Source organism: Lissotriton helveticus, chromosome 11 (assembly GCF_964261635.1).
Source record: "Lissotriton helveticus chromosome 11, aLisHel1.1, whole genome shotgun sequence".
Taxonomy (NCBI): Eukaryota; Metazoa; Chordata; class Amphibia; order Caudata; family Salamandridae; genus Lissotriton; species Lissotriton helveticus.
The window spans coordinates 988,448,680-988,465,707 of record NC_136072.1 but is presented as its reverse complement, the minus strand read 5'-3'; the positions used below and the strand labels follow the sequence as shown (position 1 = coordinate 988,465,707).

The 17,028-nt window shown below is 45.9% G+C and overlaps 1 protein-coding gene across 4 annotated transcripts in view; it reads left to right on the top strand.

The window, feature by feature from the left end:
- The window catches only part of TCHP (trichoplein keratin filament binding), a 443,788-nt gene that overhangs the window by 309,288 nt on the left and 117,472 nt on the right, over positions 1 to 17,028 (top strand). For all 4 annotated transcript variants that reach the window (XM_078667348.1, XM_078667345.1, XM_078667346.1 and 1 more), the window contains exon 10: positions 14,739 to 14,820. In XM_078667348.1, coding sequence (XP_078523474.1) covers positions 14,739 to 14,820 — 82 coding nt within the window. The remainder of the gene's footprint in view (positions 1 to 14,738; positions 14,821 to 17,028) is intronic.

Here is a 17,028-nt window from a genome sequence, read left to right as displayed (position 1 = left end):
CCGTTTGCAGCCGAGAATCGTCCAGGGGGTCGGGCGGCAGGCGGCGTCCTGGCGCGGACGGGCGCAGACGAGCTTGCCTTTGGCGCGCCGCTGCGCGTGTCGGCGCTGGGGGTGGAATTAAGTAGGCAGGAGGGCGGGGCCACTATGCTGACGTATTCGACCCTGTGGTGCTCTGCTGCTTCCTGTCCCTCCGCACAATCAGCACAAGCCGTGGCGGACCGGGGACACAGCGGAGACACCAAAAGAGAGGTGAGACAGCGGTCGTAATCACTGCTGTGCACTATTTATTAAAACAAAGTACAATTGAATAAAGATCGGCACATTTTTAAAAACAGATTAATGTGAGAAAATTACACACTTCCAAGGGGAGAACACGGGGAGAACAGTCGCAATGCAACCCGTCAGGATTTCTTCCTCAAACATAAATAAATCCCCACAGCGCTAGCCAGCGTAGACCACTCACACCAGGAATGCCATTAGAGCTGAGCGAACAACATCTCCACATTCTTAAATAACATTAATACCCTTGTTTGTTCATCCAGTTTAAAACTTCAAGCCTATAAGACTGTTTGCCAGCTGTATTATACTCCGCTAAATGGTCTGTTAATAATGTACTTAATGATCGTACAAAATGCCCGAAATGCAACTTGCATGCAGCTAATTTAGAACACATGATTGTTTCATGTCCACAACTGCGTTTATTCTGGGAAAATTTAGAAAATATTTTGAAACAGAAAGACTTAATTTTCACTTCATTATCAGCTGAGATGATACTCTTAGGTATGCAACCAACTATCGCTCCATATAAGGACCTTGTTTTTATTTTGTTTTCATGTGCTAGACTGATTATTGCAAGGGCATGGATTTCAGATCAACCACCTCACGTAAATGAATGGTGGTTCTTGGTGAACGAAATACATGATATGGAACTTTCTTTAGCCAGAACAAGGGGGGTTCGGTCATTAAAGAAAATTGACAAGATCTGGGGATTTCTTTTTCCAGGTCTGACTTGATATGATTTGATCTAGTTGCTACTTGTTACTTGAGTTGTCTTATATAATTGTTCTTTCCTCTTGTATGTTTACTCTTTTCTTGTTTTTTTTTCTTTTTTTATTCTGGTCAAATCAGATGTTTTTATGCTTTATTACAAACTGATCTATTGATCTACTTCTGTAAAGTTTTTCCTTATTTTTTTTCTCTGCTGCCTGTGTTATCAATAAAAAAAACTGTTAAAAAAAAAAAAAGATAAAGTACCAACGCATTTTCATTTAAATGAACGTATTATCCTAAAGGCATTGTACCTGAAGCAGCAAATTGCAGCCGAAAGATCATTACATGCATTGGACATTAAAAGATGCCTTACATTTTATTTGCATTGGACAAAACAATTTAGTAGAACAGACTAGTTACTAGCAGCATATGGAAATCATCACAAAGATCTTCCAGTTTCCAAGCCGAGCCTAGCTCGATGGATGTCAGCAGCTGTCCAGCTTTGTCACTGTAAGGCTGGAAGTCCTTTGACGGAAAAAGTTAAAGCGCTCTCTACCAGAGCAAGTTCTACGACGACCGCTCTATTTGATCTATTCCATTCGCTCTATTATCTCGAGGAACTATGTTGAGCAGCAACATGAAAGAAGAGGGACATGTTCACACAATACTACCGCCTGGAGTCGTCTTAGCATAATGTTGCGGCAGCGGGACAAGCAGTGTTTTGCAATTTGTTCCAATAAGTTGAGCCTTTCCTATTCTATTACCCCACTGCCCATTATTGTGTCATTGTGCCTATGATTGTGCATGTGCTGTAACTGCTAGCTATTCTGATTCAAGCATATGAATCTATGAAAGATCTAGTACTAGAGAAGAAAATTAGGGCCAGATCTACAGAGTAGGAATAGCGATTTCCAAATAGTGTTTTTTTCTGAATCTCTATTTTTGAGATCACCTTCTGTGACCATGGGGCAGGACCAATGTACCAGGGGCGACTCACCTCTCCCCCACAATCCATGCTCCCCTCTTTGTCGTCCATGCAGCAACCAGTGGTCGGGAACGGGACCGAGCCTTGGGACTCTTCCAGCTCGCCCGAGGAGGAGGGTTGCTGTTACTTTAACTGGACGGAGGACTTCTCAAACCACGCCCCCTGGCCAGCCGGGGCCCCGGATCTAAAAGCCGGGCCGCCGGAAGGGGAGGTGTGTTTATCACCCGGAGGTGGCGAGGAGTCGTGGAAGGAGGTTGGAGACGAAGAGAGCCAAGGAAGCAGAACCGGCGTCGAGTGCGAAGAAGACGAGAGAACGGAGGAGGAGGCGAGCCCAGCTGTAGCAGAGCCAGGAGGCCAACGGCACGGCGCTTCGCCCAGCCACACTTCAAGGGAAGTGTGGCTAACCCAGGTACGGGACCGTATCGTGGGCTGGGCGGGTAGAAGAGGTTTAAAACCTCCGTAGTACACTTGCATCCGTTTTCCACTCACTGTGCCCCTTCCCCTACTTCACGCCGCCACTACGTTGTTTGCTGTGTGTCACGAGTGTTCCCCCTCACACCCTATCCCGGAGCGACCTCGGCTCCCCAGAGCATTGTCCTGACACTGTACTCTCTTCCTTTTTCCGACTCCTGGGCCCCGGAGACCAACGGTCAAGACGGATGGGACTACATCATCCAGAAGCCCACGGGAGGGAGGCAGACCAGGAAGTGACATTCGGAAGGAGAAGAGCTCACCACTTCGTCGAGGCACCGAACCTCCACTGCCCTACTATCGGAACCCGCCGCAGCAGCGCAAGCGCTTGTTAACTTCAATAAAACCGGCTTTACCCAGACGTCCTGAGTGCTCGATTCCCTTGGTCCCGCCACAAGTGGTGGAGAATGCGGGCAAAGGAATAGCCATCTGTCAACCCAAGATGGAAGAACTTCTACAGTCTCTGGTGAAAGGACAAGAACAGCTAGGATGGGCCGTCGAACAACACCTCACGGCTGCCCAAGCGGACAGAGAGACTTTCAGAAATACAGTGGCCACATAGATGGAGGGGCTGCAGAAAATCATCGGGGACCCCAGCAACCCGGCCTATAGAGAGCCTCGGATCACCCATCCTACTCCTTCCGGTATTTCCCTGCAAAAATACATCCCAGGGGAAGATCCGGATGCGTTCCTGACCAATTTTGAGAGGGTGGCCCTGGCGTGTGGATGGCCGGTCGAGAAATGGCCGTTTTTCCTAGCACCCCTGTTGACACACGAAGCACAGGCTGCCTATCAGGTGGCCAACCCAGGAGGACAGACCCCATATGGCCCAATCAAAACGATCATTTTAGATCACCTGGGAATGGATTGCAAAGCCTACAGGGTACGCTTCAGGAAGGAAAGAGGGTCTCCAGGAGATAACCCCAAAACGCTGTTCTTCAGAATGAAGATGGCCGCCGACAAGTGGCTGACACCTTTAACCAGTACCAAGGAAGAAATCATGGACAAGGTGTACCTCGAACAATATCTGGAAGCTCTTCCATATGCCACCCAAAAATGGCTGAGACAGCATTCTAACCTGACGACCGCCCAGGCAATGGAAATGGCGACAACTTTTTCGAGGGCACAACCCAAGACCCTTCCGTTGGAACCCAAAAAACCAAGTAGACCATCCTCCCAGTTCATAAAGAACACTCGACCCCCTCCTGGGTTCCAGCCGATCAGACCCACTCCTGTCTTCCAGCCGCCTAGACCTATAAGGCCGGAGGGACCGCTGTTCAAGGGACCACAGTGCTTCGAATGCGGGCTGTGGGGCCACATAGCCCGTATGTGTCCGCAGAGACGAGCCCCTCCCGAATAGCCCATGGAAGTCGGTTACCTGCCGAAACCGATCATGTATTCAGCCGAATTAGGCGGAGCGTTTTATGTAAGTGTGTGGGTGAATGGGATTAGGGCGAAAGCACTCTTAGACTCCGGCTGTAAGCAGTCGGTGGTGCAGGGATCATTGGTGAGGGAGGGACAGGTTGTTCCTGAGACCCTGGTTCATATTAAATGTGTCCATGGGGACGTGAAGACCTATCCTGTAGCCTACATACCCCTTCAAATGCCAGACGCAAGATCCATAGTTGTTAAGGTGGGGGTGATGGAGGCTCTTCCAGAGGAGATCATCATAGGGACGGACAATCCCCATTTCCTAGAGACATTCGGTAAGACACTTAAAAGAGAGACCCCTGTCGTCCCCAAAACAGCCATGGTAACAACCGATCCATGGGTCACGGATCGGAACTTTAAGTTTGCTCAGGCCAATGACGCCAGTCTGTACAACGCCTGGGAACAAGCCCATCAAACCCAAGACGACCGCTCTCCCAGATATCCCCGCTTTTTGATCCAAAACGACCTGTTGTACAGACAAGGGAATCCCACGGAGGCTCCCCAGTTGTTGGTCCCTCAAGACTTCAGGGACCAGACCATGTACTATTCCCACACTCACTTATTAGCGGGGCACTCCGGGACGGAGAAGACAACCCAGAATGTGCTACGATACTTCTATTGGCCCGGGGTACACAAAGATCTCAAAAACCATTGTCAAGCATGCACCATTTGTCAGAAAAAGAACACAACGCGCCCCCCTGCCGTACCCTTACAACCGCTACCGATAATCGGGGTGCCATTTGAGCGGGTCGCCATGGACTTGATCGGACCACTGCCAAAGACAAAGAGGGGCAATATGTACGCATTGGTCATAGTGGACTATGCGACTAGGTTCCCGGAGGCCTTTCCGCTCCGTGCCCCAACCACCAAAGCCATAGCGGACCATTTCCTGGAGCTGTTTTCGGGTTTCCAAAGGAAGTGATCACAGACCAGGGCACCCCTTTCATGTCCAAACTGATGAGGGAGGTCTGTGGTCTGCTGAATCTTCACCAGATCCGGACCTCGGTCTACCACCCCCAAACGGACGGACTGGTGGAACGTTATAACGGCACCCTCAAGGCAACCATGAAAAAGATGCTGGCGGTGAACCGGAGTGAGTGGGACAGAATCCTCTCTTTGGCCCTATACGTGATAAGAGGACAACGACAAAGCAGTCTCGGGTGCTCCTCGTTCGAGATGTTATATGGTCGGCAACCCCGGAGTCTGCTAGAAATGACAAAAGAAGTATGGGAATCAGAACAACTAGGCGATGCCAGGGGTCTTCTTCAATATAGTCAGTCGTTGAAGAATTCCCTGGGAAAGATCCGAGAATTGGCCTATTCACAACTGGAGAAAAGCCAGGCCAAACAGAAGACCTGCTAAGATAAAGGAAAAAAATGGAGGAAATTAGAGGCGGATGATTGGGCTCTGGTACTCCTACCATCTACTACCAGAAAATTCCAGACAGAATGGCAGGGTCCCTTTCGGGTAATTGAAACCATCGGGAAAACGACCTATAAGCTACGGATATCTCCCAGAAAATCCCAAATATACCACATCAACATACTAAAGAAATGGATCGGACCTCCCCCGCTCGCCCATAACCTCGCCCTACCTACAGGGTCTGAGAACGCCACAACGATGGACAGCCTGGTTATAAATGAGGACCTCAGAACAACCCAACTGAAGGAGTTAGAAGCGACTCTGCGTCCCTTTGCCCGATTGTTTTCGGATCTACCGGGTAAGACTTCCTGCATTGAACACAGGATCATAACACCAGAAGGAACCATAGTGAAGCAGAGACAGCAGCGCGTAGAGCTGCCATACAAAAGGAGATAAAAGAGATGTTGCGCATGGGAGTGATCCGACCCTCAAGAAGTGAGTGGTCATCCCCGATAGTGATGGTCCCGAAACCCGATGGCAGCATACGTTTTTGTATGGACTTTCGCGCCCTGAACGCCGTGTCGTCTTTCGATTCATATCCCATACCACGCATTGATGAATTGATTGAAAAACTGGGACATGCAACGTACATCAGCACAGTAGACCTGACCAAGGGCTATTGGCAGGTGCCCCTCAACGAAGAGGATCGGAAGAAGACTGCCTTTGCCACTCCAGACGGATTGTACGAATTTAACGTGTTGCCCTTCGGCCTTCACGGAGCACCAGCGACGTTTCAAAGATTAATGAATGAAATACTGCGAGACCATCAGTCGTTCAGCTCAGCATATCTGGATGATATCATCGTGTTCAGTACTACATGGGAAGAGCACCAGCACCATCTAACCGCCATACTGACCCAACTCCAAAACGCGGGTCTACATGTGAACTCCAAGAAGTCCAGGTTGGGATTCCAGAAAGTGAAATATCTGGGGTACCTACTGGGACACGGCTTGATTGAGCCGCAAATCGAGAAAATCAGAGCCATCGCCGAAACCCCGTTTCCACAGACAAAAAAAGAGATGAGGGCCTTCCTCGGTTTGATAGGGTACTATCGTAGATTTATACCATCCTTCTCTGACATAGCAAGTCCCCTCACGGACACCCTCAAGAACGATTACAAACCCTCAGGGTTTGGAGTGCCCACAACGGCAATGTGGACGGCTTTTGACGCGCTAAAAAAAGCCATTACAACGAGTCCCGTGTTACGGTCACCTGACTTCACTGAACCCTTTATCCTGCACACCGACGCGTCCGATTATGGGGTGGGGGCGGTGTTGTCGCAACTATCTAAGGAGGGCACCGAACATCCGATCCTTTATATCAGTCGGAAGCTGTTTCCCCGAGAGGTCAGGTATCCGACCATTGAGATAGAATGCCTGGCCATTAAGTGGGCGGTGGATAAGCTTCGGTATTACCTGGAAGGACACCCCTTCACCCTATATACCGACCATGCCCCTCTGACCTGGATGAGCAGGAACATGTCCAATAACCCCAGAGTCCTTCGGTGGTTTTTGACTCTTCAGCCGTTTTCCTTTACTGTCTGCCACCGACGGGGCAAGGACAACGGCAGCGCTGACTTTCTGTCTCGTTACCCTCTCCCCGATCGGGAGAATCCTAGGGGGGAGGTGTGTGACCAGGGGGCAGGACCAATGTACCAGGGGCGACTCACCTCTCCCCCACAATCCATGCTCCCCTCTTTGTCGTCCATGCAGCAACCAGTGGTCGGGAACGGGACCGAGCCTTGGGACTCTTCCAGCTCGCCCAAGGAGGAGGGTTGCTGTTACTTTAACTGGACGGAGGACTTCTCAAACCACGCCCCCTGGCCAGCCGGGGCCCCGGATCTAAAAGCCGGGCCGACGGAAGGGGAGGTGTGTTCATCACCCGGAGGTGGCGAGGAGTCGTGGAAGGAGGTTGGAGACGAAGAGAGCCAAGGAAGCAGAACCGGCGTCGAGTGCGAAGAAGACGAGAGAACGGAGGAGGAGGCGAGCCCAGCTGTAGCAGAGCCAGGAGGCCAACGGCACGGCGCTTCGCCCAGCCACACTTCAAGGGAAGTGTGGCTAACCCAGGTACGGGACCGTATCGTGGGCTGGGCGGGTAGAAGAGGTTTAAAACCTCCGTAGTACACTCGCATCCGTTTTCCACTCACTGTGCCCCTTCCCCTACTTCACGCCGCCACTACGTTGTTTGCTGTGTGTCACGAGTGTTCCCCCTCACATCCTATCCCGGAGCGACCTCGGCTCCCCAGAGCATTGTCCTGACACTGTACTCTCTTCCTTTTTCCGACTCCTGGGCCCCGGAGACCGACGGTCAAGACGGACGGGACTACATCATCCAGAAGCCCACGGGAGGGAGGCAGACCAGGAAGTGACATTCGGAAGGAGAAGAGCTCACCACTTCGTCGAGGCACCGAACCTCCACTGCCCTACTATCAGAACCCGCCGCAGCAGCGCAAGCGCTTGTTAACTTCAATAAAACCGGCTTTACCCAGACGTCCTGAGTGCTCGATTCCCTTGGTCCCGCCACACCTTCCTTACCTATGAAACTTTTTTCTTTCATACTTGTGATTCCTAGTGGGTTGCAAATCAACCTACCTCATGAATATTAATGAAGGGTGACTCAGTTTGCAACCCATTAGGAATGTCTGCAATCACAGGGATGGTGGCCTTCCGAGGTCAGTAGACCACCATGTCTGTGATTGCCTTTGAATAAAGTTTTGTTTTTTATCAAAATGTAACCTGTTTTCCTTACAGGAAAACGGGATGCGTTTCAACAATAAAAAGTGAAACATTTTGTTTTCCTTTTTCAAGAGCTCCTAAAAATAGTTTTTACAACATTCACAAACCCACTCCAATTTGCAAATACATCACCACCAACTTTGAGTTGGTGTTAAAATCTCAAGATTTTGCAACCGCATTTCAGTCAAAAACCTTGTTAAATAACACTGAAAATCACTATTTGAAAGAGACACCCTAAACACGCCCCTTCCAAATAGCGATTTCTACACCCAAACTGAAATTGGGAAAATCGCAGTTTAGATGTTTATACATTTGCGAATCTGGGCCTTTCTTACAGGAATAATACTTTGTACATATGACCCTAAGTTGCTTACCTGTAACTGTTCTTTGCCAAGTACCTCACCCCCTTCCCGTAGAGGATTCCCTTACTTCTACGGGGTTATCTTTACCACTAGTGTCTGAAAATTGGAGGGAATGAAGCCTATGGCGTGAGTGTTCAATGTGACACTGTCACCTAATTGGCTGACGTTTGGTTCTTAGTAAATGAATGTGGATAGGTTACTAAACGTAATGTTTTGTGGCCATTATTGGCCATCTGTATTATGCTGTACTGCTTTGTAGTTGTGCCGTGGGACTCCAACTTCGACAACGGGGAATGATTTAAGCATGTGAATCTATGAAAGATGCCAATACCTGAGAACCACAGTTACAGGTGAGTATCTTTATTTCTTAGCCACTGGTAGCTCTTTTCATTACAATCTCTAAACAAAAAATGCTGAGCCCTCAAATCCAGGATTTGAATTTGAATTTAAAAACATTTATACAGCGCTTTTACCCAGCGGTTTCATGGCGCTATGAGTGAACCGAAAGTCGACAGCAGCAGGAGAGGTTTAGGTGGTGTAAGCTAATGTGAAGAGGAAGGTTTTGAGGTCCTTCCGAAACTGAAGGTAGGAAGGTGAGGTCCGCAGGGCAACAGGGAGGGAGTTCCAAAAGGTTGGAGCCAGAACAGCGAACCTCGCTCCACCGACCCTCTGTTTTTTAAAGCGGGGAATGGCTAGTAGGGCCAGATGAGTGGAGCGAAGTTCTCTGCCTGGAAGGTAGGATTTAATAGCAGAGCAGATGAACTCAGGGGCGGTACCCGACCTAGCCTGGTAGGAGGTGGACCCCAGACTTTCTGGGCAATACCCTTGTGATAAACGGGTCAATAACATCATTGTACATCGTTCAACTGATTTCTCTGATCTCTACAGTCATTCTTAAACTTTGGGATTCCCAAGCAACAATGTTCCTCATTGCTCCAGAGTGCCCCATGCTGTGGGAGATTCCGAATCTTCTACAGATTTCTTTAAAGCCCCTGTCAAAGCCTATCTTGTGGACATCACAGGCTACTGAAAAGGACCTCACCAAATATCCTTTTTCAAAATTACAGTCATTAAAGACTTTCTGGGAGGGCAAAAGAAAATATTTTCGCATATTAGAACTCGATCACCTTCTTGAGAACTTAATTTGGTCCTAGCAAACTGTTGGATCCATCTTGGGAGCCTACTCCCAAAGGCTTCATTGTAGCAGCTGTCGTGGAAGAGTATTGTAATTTTTGGTGAATATCTCTTCAGCTCACATGGTAAGTGAGATTCAGGCCTTTTCAGCAGAGGAGTCCTAAACCATCTTTGTATTCAGTTGTTAGCTTTTGTCATACAGATTTCCTTGGAGCAGTCATATAATTTGTCACAATAAAGTGTCTATCTATCTACTTTTGGACCTTCCAAAGATGAAAGTCATGTGTCTATATTGACGGTGGGTTTTTCTTGATACTTTTGATCATATACTTTATACTGGAATAATTCATGGGCTTCCACGTTGGTTTTTTCACCTACGGTATATGACTGTGTTGAGTACAGTTGTGCAGATCTTCTGAGCCCTGAGCTATAGCACACTTTTTATCTTGACCATATCTGATTTCGTATACCTTTGCACGAACATGAACCATGATTTAGCTGAAGTGACATTGATCCAATTGGTTCCATTTTTTTTTTTGGTGGAGTTTAATATAGCGCGCACTAGACCCGAAGTTAGTTATGTTACAGACAGACACATTCCTTTTTGTTCGGCACAGGGAGATTAAGTGATTTGCCCAGAATCACAGAATGTTGAAAGTCCCTGCCAAGACTCTATCCCGGTTCCCCAGCTCCGAGGTCGACCGCCCTAGCCATTAGGGCAAATTCTCTCCCCAAAGAATTATTTTTTTTTATAACATTTTTTTAATACAAATCATTACATTTTGATGGGATGTTTATACTATGGTATTTGCTTGTGTAGGTGATAATTGTTTTGTTATCATTCCTGTTTATAGTAGAGGGTGGCAGTGAAGAATTGATGTGAAACACAGTTTCCAGATTTAACTCTGGATTCATCACTAACTTGTTCCACTGCTGTAATTTGCTCTTTCCCCATTACACCTTTTGGTGTGTTTTTAGCAACTGGATTAGGGGAGGAATGACCTCACCCAAGCTTACTTGAGAAATTGATTAAACCCATGACAGTGTGCAGTTCCTTAATGCTTATGGAGTGTTATAAGTTTTAATAAGGCTTAAGCTATTTCATCTGAGAGCTCAGTCAGTGATTGTCTCATGTCAGGGGAATTCAACTCTTTCTCATCCATTGTGCTTTTCAATTGATATTTTCACACTTGGGCCAACACATGTCTTTGTTCTTGTATGTGCTCATCAACAGCTTAGCTAGTTATTTGTATGTCAACAACATAAATTAATGCCCTTGCCAAGCAGGTAGATAAAGTTTTCATGAGGAAGACATCAAATATATTCCTAGTGTTTACAAAATAAAGATATTCTAGTTCAATTGTATAGCTGACTTTGAAAACTAAATGTCAATTTGTATTAGACTAATTTCGGGTCGCCAATTTGACAGTACCTCCTTGTCAAATAAACAGTACATCATGAGTGCTTTTTCAGTTCATGAAGGTCTGCACATGGTTTCCCTTTTTGGTTCAAAACACTTACATGTGCTTTTTGGTAGTACTATGAACTGGTCCTAGATCTCTGGAGAATTTAGATTTTTCATTCTCTTTTAGTGTTGCAAGAGATGCCAGTGGTAGTTGTCAATTCCAAGACTGGATCTATATTGGGATCAGTTAGAACTGCTCTTTCATGCAAATGATTCCATCTGCAATCAAACAAGCCCTTGGAAAAAAGTCTTGGAAATCCAAAAACTCCCCTTTCAGGTGTTGTTTTCTGTGGATAGTTCCAGAGTTGGATATATACTTTATTGTGGTAAATGCAATGACTGCTCCAAGGAAGTCTGTATGACAGAAGGTTGTTGATCTTTAAGATGAAGATCACTTCACTTTCTATAATCTCACAAGTGGACATTGTGCATGGAAAAGAATGAAGTAAAAAGATTCCATAAGGATAGGGGGCTATTGGATTAAGTATAATCCCTTCCAAGCGTACATACTTCTCAGATAGGTTACCGATAGTGGATCAAGTGTACGTTCATGCTGGTCACTCCAATAAAGGAGTCCTTTTCCAGTTGTATGTTTTATACTGGATCATAAATACTTAACTTCCTTATTTGAGTTGTATTGATTTCTGTTAACAGGAGGTAAGGCTTAGAAAGCTACAGCGCCTTGTAATTTGAAATTAATTTTGATAAATACTTCTTTTTCTGAGTTATCCTTTCTGACGTTTTAAAGAAATTGTGAATTGTTAAACCCCCATCCTGAAAGGTTAGGCTTTCTTTCATTTGGTACATCAGATCATGTTTGAGAGCTTGGTGTTTAACAATTAACTCAGCAAATTGCTTACCTAATACATGCACAGCACCTTCACGGACACAGTGGAGTGTGATTGCCACCCAGTGTTGAAGTCATTGTCAAGGTAAACAGACTGCTGCCCTCCTTCATAAAATGGTTATGAGCAAAAGGTTTATTCTATAGTAATTAACATCATACATTGTACTACCTTCAGAAGCTAAGTGTTGGATCCATAAAAATCCTGTACCATCAAGTATATCATGGAGCAGCATTTAATTAATGTTTCTTGCTTCATCCTAGGTTTCATATTATCCCTTTTTAAACATTTGGCGACGGGTACTCGTGGCGCATATCCTAACCGCCTTATAACAAGTACATTACATCCTAGTCAATCCTAGTCACATTTGTTATGGAGTAACTGTCTTCCAGACTCTAAATCATTTTAAGTTTAAATCAATTTAATTCTTTGATGTACTTGCATTATAGAGACTCTGGAAGTTAGGTCGGTATGAATTTTTGGCTTGGAGGACATTATCCCCTGATCTGACACTCATTAAGCCTATATATCACAATTAGGTTAGCCAATATCATGGAATCTATTGGCACCTCTGGATTTATAACTTTATCATCTTGGTGTAGCACATACTAGCTTGAGACTCTACTCTGGCACTGGAGTATATAGGGATTCAGTCCTTTTTATTCATTGGTGATATCTGTTGACATTTTTGAGTTGCATAATTTTGTTTAACTGGTGATAGCTCTTTCTTTGCACAGCTATTGTGGGATGCATGATAAACCAACTGTGTCTGTGGTATGTTTAATTCCAATTGGACTGGCCCTTGGTTGTGTTCTTTGTTTGTGGATGAACTGTTGTTAGTGCATTCTGGGGCCGGTAGTAACTATCAGAGGCCATGTGACCACTAGGAAATTAATCCAACTAATTCACCCGGCAAAATGGAGTCTCTTTGTGTGATTTTGATGGAGGGGGCAAGACACACTCGAGCCCAAGCACCAGCCATTGGATTTCCAAGGATATTTGGCTATGGGTACAAGAAAGGGAGATGGGGGAGGTTTACCTCTCTCTGGTGTCACCGCATTCCAGGCATGAATAATGACTGTGGCAGCGCTTGCACTTTGCTATTAACAATTTTTGTGTTTAAAAGTCTTGCACCTATGATTTTTGTGACATTTGGGCGAAGAATGCTATTTAAGCTGAACTATGTCTGCACCATGTCACGTTGTGGATGAACTGTCGTTGGTGCATTCTGGGGCCCGTAATTACTTTCAGAGGCCATGTGACCACTAGGAAATTAATCCAACTAATTCACTCACCTGTGATCAAGGCGGAAGTCCGCCGAAACGCGTAAGGAGAGAAACAGTGAAAAGCGCGATGTGCCATTCTTCACGAATAAAGTCCGCTTGAAAATAAGTCATTGGTGTGGCTCTGCAATCTCTTGTGGCAAAATTCCAAACAACAGGATCTCCATTCCTTCAAGCAGAGCCCGACCTGCAGAGTCGGGGGGGGGGGGAGGGGGTCCGGCAAAATGGAGTCTCTTTGTGTCATATATATATTTTGTGTGTGTGTGTGTAACCTTGTGAGTACCAATTGTATATTGGAATTTGTAATATTAGTCATATACAAATATTTGCAATAACCCCCCAAAAATTCAATAAGAACTTGTTGTCTGTACCTTATTATTTTTTGTTTTTCTACTGCACTGAGTGATTATTTTACATTATTACCAATGTCTTTAATTTTTTTGTGATTTTTTTCATTAAGCATTTTCCCTGAACCATTGGAGCTGTTCAAAAAACTCTAAATCAGGGCATTAGTTCTCTGTCAAGAGTCAATAAGGCATATGTATAATGTTTAGATTTCAGTGTTGTACTGCATTGTTTGTGCAAGCACTGAAGCAATGAAAGATGGCTCTTCCGTATGACATAAAAACATAATACAGTCCTTTAAATTTAATCTACAAACAACCTTTTTATTTAGATTATTACAGGATTTGTTATTGCACCTTTATCACACTGATTTGCAGGCAGAAGTCTACCGTGTTTCCTTTTTGTTGAACTAAGAGTGCTATTTAAATGGCACTTTGTAAGATGCCTTTAGCCACTGTTACATTAGACTGGTAACACATCCAAACCAAAAGGTGGAATTATAGTAAAACCTGTTAATATTTATGCAGGGATCATCATAATTTGTCTCCTCCTGGATTTGCCTTCAATGATGCATTACTAGAACATGATACTTTGGAACATCAGCATCTCTCCTGCTTGTTCCCTACAGTTGTCATATGTTGTTAGCATTCTCTGCATTGCAACTACACAGTCCTTTTCTTCCATGATTAGGTGAAGAATGACTGCTCTCTAGTGTTTGCATTTAAGCACAGTGATGTGCCATGTGGAATGTGCCATTCGTTAACTTGATTTGCGAATTATGTTTAAAGTTATCTCTTGCATAGTGCAATTTTTCACTGATTACCTTTTTTAGCTTTGTAATCAATTCATCTGGGATTATTAGTTGCTAAACACTAAATTACTGAAGTGTAATGCAAATCTTCTGTTGCACTTTTAATTGACTATTTTTGGTTCATTTATGCAGTCTCCAAATTCATTCTGTGTATGTGTTAGCTGAAAACAGTTTTTGTGATAGTGTAATCTAATTTATACATTTAGTGCATTTTGTATACGTAATGCAGAGGCAGATCCTCTGAACAAGAAAAAGAAGATCCACTACGGTACAGACCTCAGCTACTCCACTCTTCATACAATCAAAGTGATATCAATCCAATAGGCGTATGCATTTCATATACAATGAAGAGGAGCATTCAGTTACTTAAAAAACAAATTCCAAATATCCCCTTTCTTCTGTCCATAAATACTCTTTTTATGTCAAAATATCATAATTTTGTGGTCTGTTTTTTTACAGAGAGGAAGCAAAACAAGTATGGGCAAAAAGAGAAGAAGAATGGGAAAGGGAAAGAAGAGCCAGGGACAGACTCATGAAAGAGGTAATGTGAATGCGCATTACACTTTGGACTCGTATTTTGGTATTTATTAAATTTTTGTTTTCTATCTTAAGCCCTTGGATTCCTGCGCATTCTTGATGACTGGTGATTTCTAATTTCTCATTACAATTTGAGATGCACTCGCTGTAAATAAGTATTGTTCCTCCTGTCATGCGATTTCCATTCCTTGGGCCCTAAGAATTAACTTTCTATGACTACGTTTTGGTCTTTTTAATGATGGAGAAATGAAACCGAAATGGAAAGATGTGAGACTCTTTCCTGCCTGTAGGTTTTGTAGGTACTACAGAAAAAGTCTAGCCCACTTAGTTTGTTGCTACGAATATTTACTTGGCAGCTAAGAATTTTCCTAATTGCGACCTTAAAGTAATTGAAACTATGAACATGCGATGACGCAGTAGAATACTGTTGTAACCTTACTGAAGTCTGTTTTTTAATCAGATTTGTTACGTTCATGAACTCGATCCAAATTAAATTGGAGGTCTTGTATGCTGCTTGTTGGACTTGGCCCTTTTTGCAGGATCATCCCTGAACTTTTTGCCTTCCCCCTTGCCTTTTTTCTGACATTGTGTTGGTTGTTTTAAGACTCTGGGCACTTTAGCACTGCTGTCCAGTGTAAAGTGTGTGTGCTCTCTGTGGTAAACATGGTAATATTGTTCTACACCTGTTTGGCATATTTAATTTACCTGTCAGTCCCTTGTAAAGTGGTATCTCATATACCTGGGGCTGGTAAATTAAATGCTACTGGCGGGCTTGCAGCACTGATTGCACCACCCACCAAAGTAGCCTTTCAAACCTGTCTCAGGCCTCTGCCATTGCAGGCCCTGTGGGCGCAGTGTTACTGCCGCTGTGACGTGCCACCTAAAGTGTGTGCCATGTCTGTGACCCCCCAGTCACCCCTAAGGTAGGCCCTAGCTAGCCCAATGGGCAGGGTGCATTGTAGCTGGAAGGTAGGACATGTACCTTACGTGTGTGACATGTCCTGGTAGGGACAAACAGCCATTTTGGTTTCTCACTGCTATGGGGCTGCCCGCCCATAGGAATGCATTGGGGATTCCCTGATAAGTGTTTTAGTGGTAATTCCCGATATGAGAGGAGCAGCGTGGTCAAGTTTGATATATTTGGAATTGTAATAATAAATGCTGCGCAATGGTGTGTGCTGAGTTATTATCACTATTTTAGAAAGGCCACTTTTCGAAGTTAGCATTACTGTGTGCTATGTGTCTGCCTGCCTGATGTGGATTGCATGTTTGGCTTTGGAGTGGCAGGGGCTAGTGAGGTGTGTGTGGCTCCAGGAGGGGCACTGTGACTCAGCGCTAGGCTGAATGGGACATCTTCATTCGGAGGAGTGGGTGGAGTAGTCCCCTGACACTGAATTGGTCTGTGCCTGCCTATGTGAAGGCTGGCTCCACCCCCATGTGGTGCGTCTGATGACAGAACAACCACCTGACAAAGGGAAAGAGGAGCCCTGTAAACAAAGTGCTCCACACTCCCCAGAACCAATTAGGACTGGTTCACCCCAAGCCCCAAATATTGGGGCTGTGACCCCATGAAAAGGCGTTCCTGTTCTTCCCTGTGACATGGGTACTTGCTGCTGCTGGACCCCAGGAGGAACTGCTACAAGGAGGGCCCCCTGCCAGAGGGCCCTGTGTGCTCCGCCCCTGTAACATTAAAGGACTCTTAGCGCCTTGTGAGTGCTATCTCTTGATTGCCAAAGAGAAGAGGAGCTGGTGCCTTGCTGGAGAGGAGGAGGGAGCCCACCCCGCATCGGTGCTTTTAGAGCGGTTGCCCCCCCTCATTGCTGCTTACTTGGTGGGAGCCCACCCCGCATTGCTGCTTACTTGGCGGGAGCCCACCCCGCATTGCCGCTTACTTGCCGGGAGCCCACCCCGCATTGCCGAGACTCGTCGAGAAGCAGCTGCCGCACTGTCGTCGAGCGGCGACCCGGAAGTCAGGCAAGAGCCGCCTGACTGTGGGCAGAGCCTGCCACGGAGTCCGGAAGCCGGCGTACTCCTGAGCGGGGCACCCATGAAGCTGTAGAGAGCCCCTCGGTGCTGGCCAGGAAGAGGCGAGCCGGAGACGCCGCTCCAAGAAGGAAGAGAGGGAGCCTACCCAGCGTTTGCCCAAGGAGAGAGGGAGCCCAAGAACAGGAGACTTCGCTCCAGGTCGGCCCAGGCCCGGGACGGAAATCAG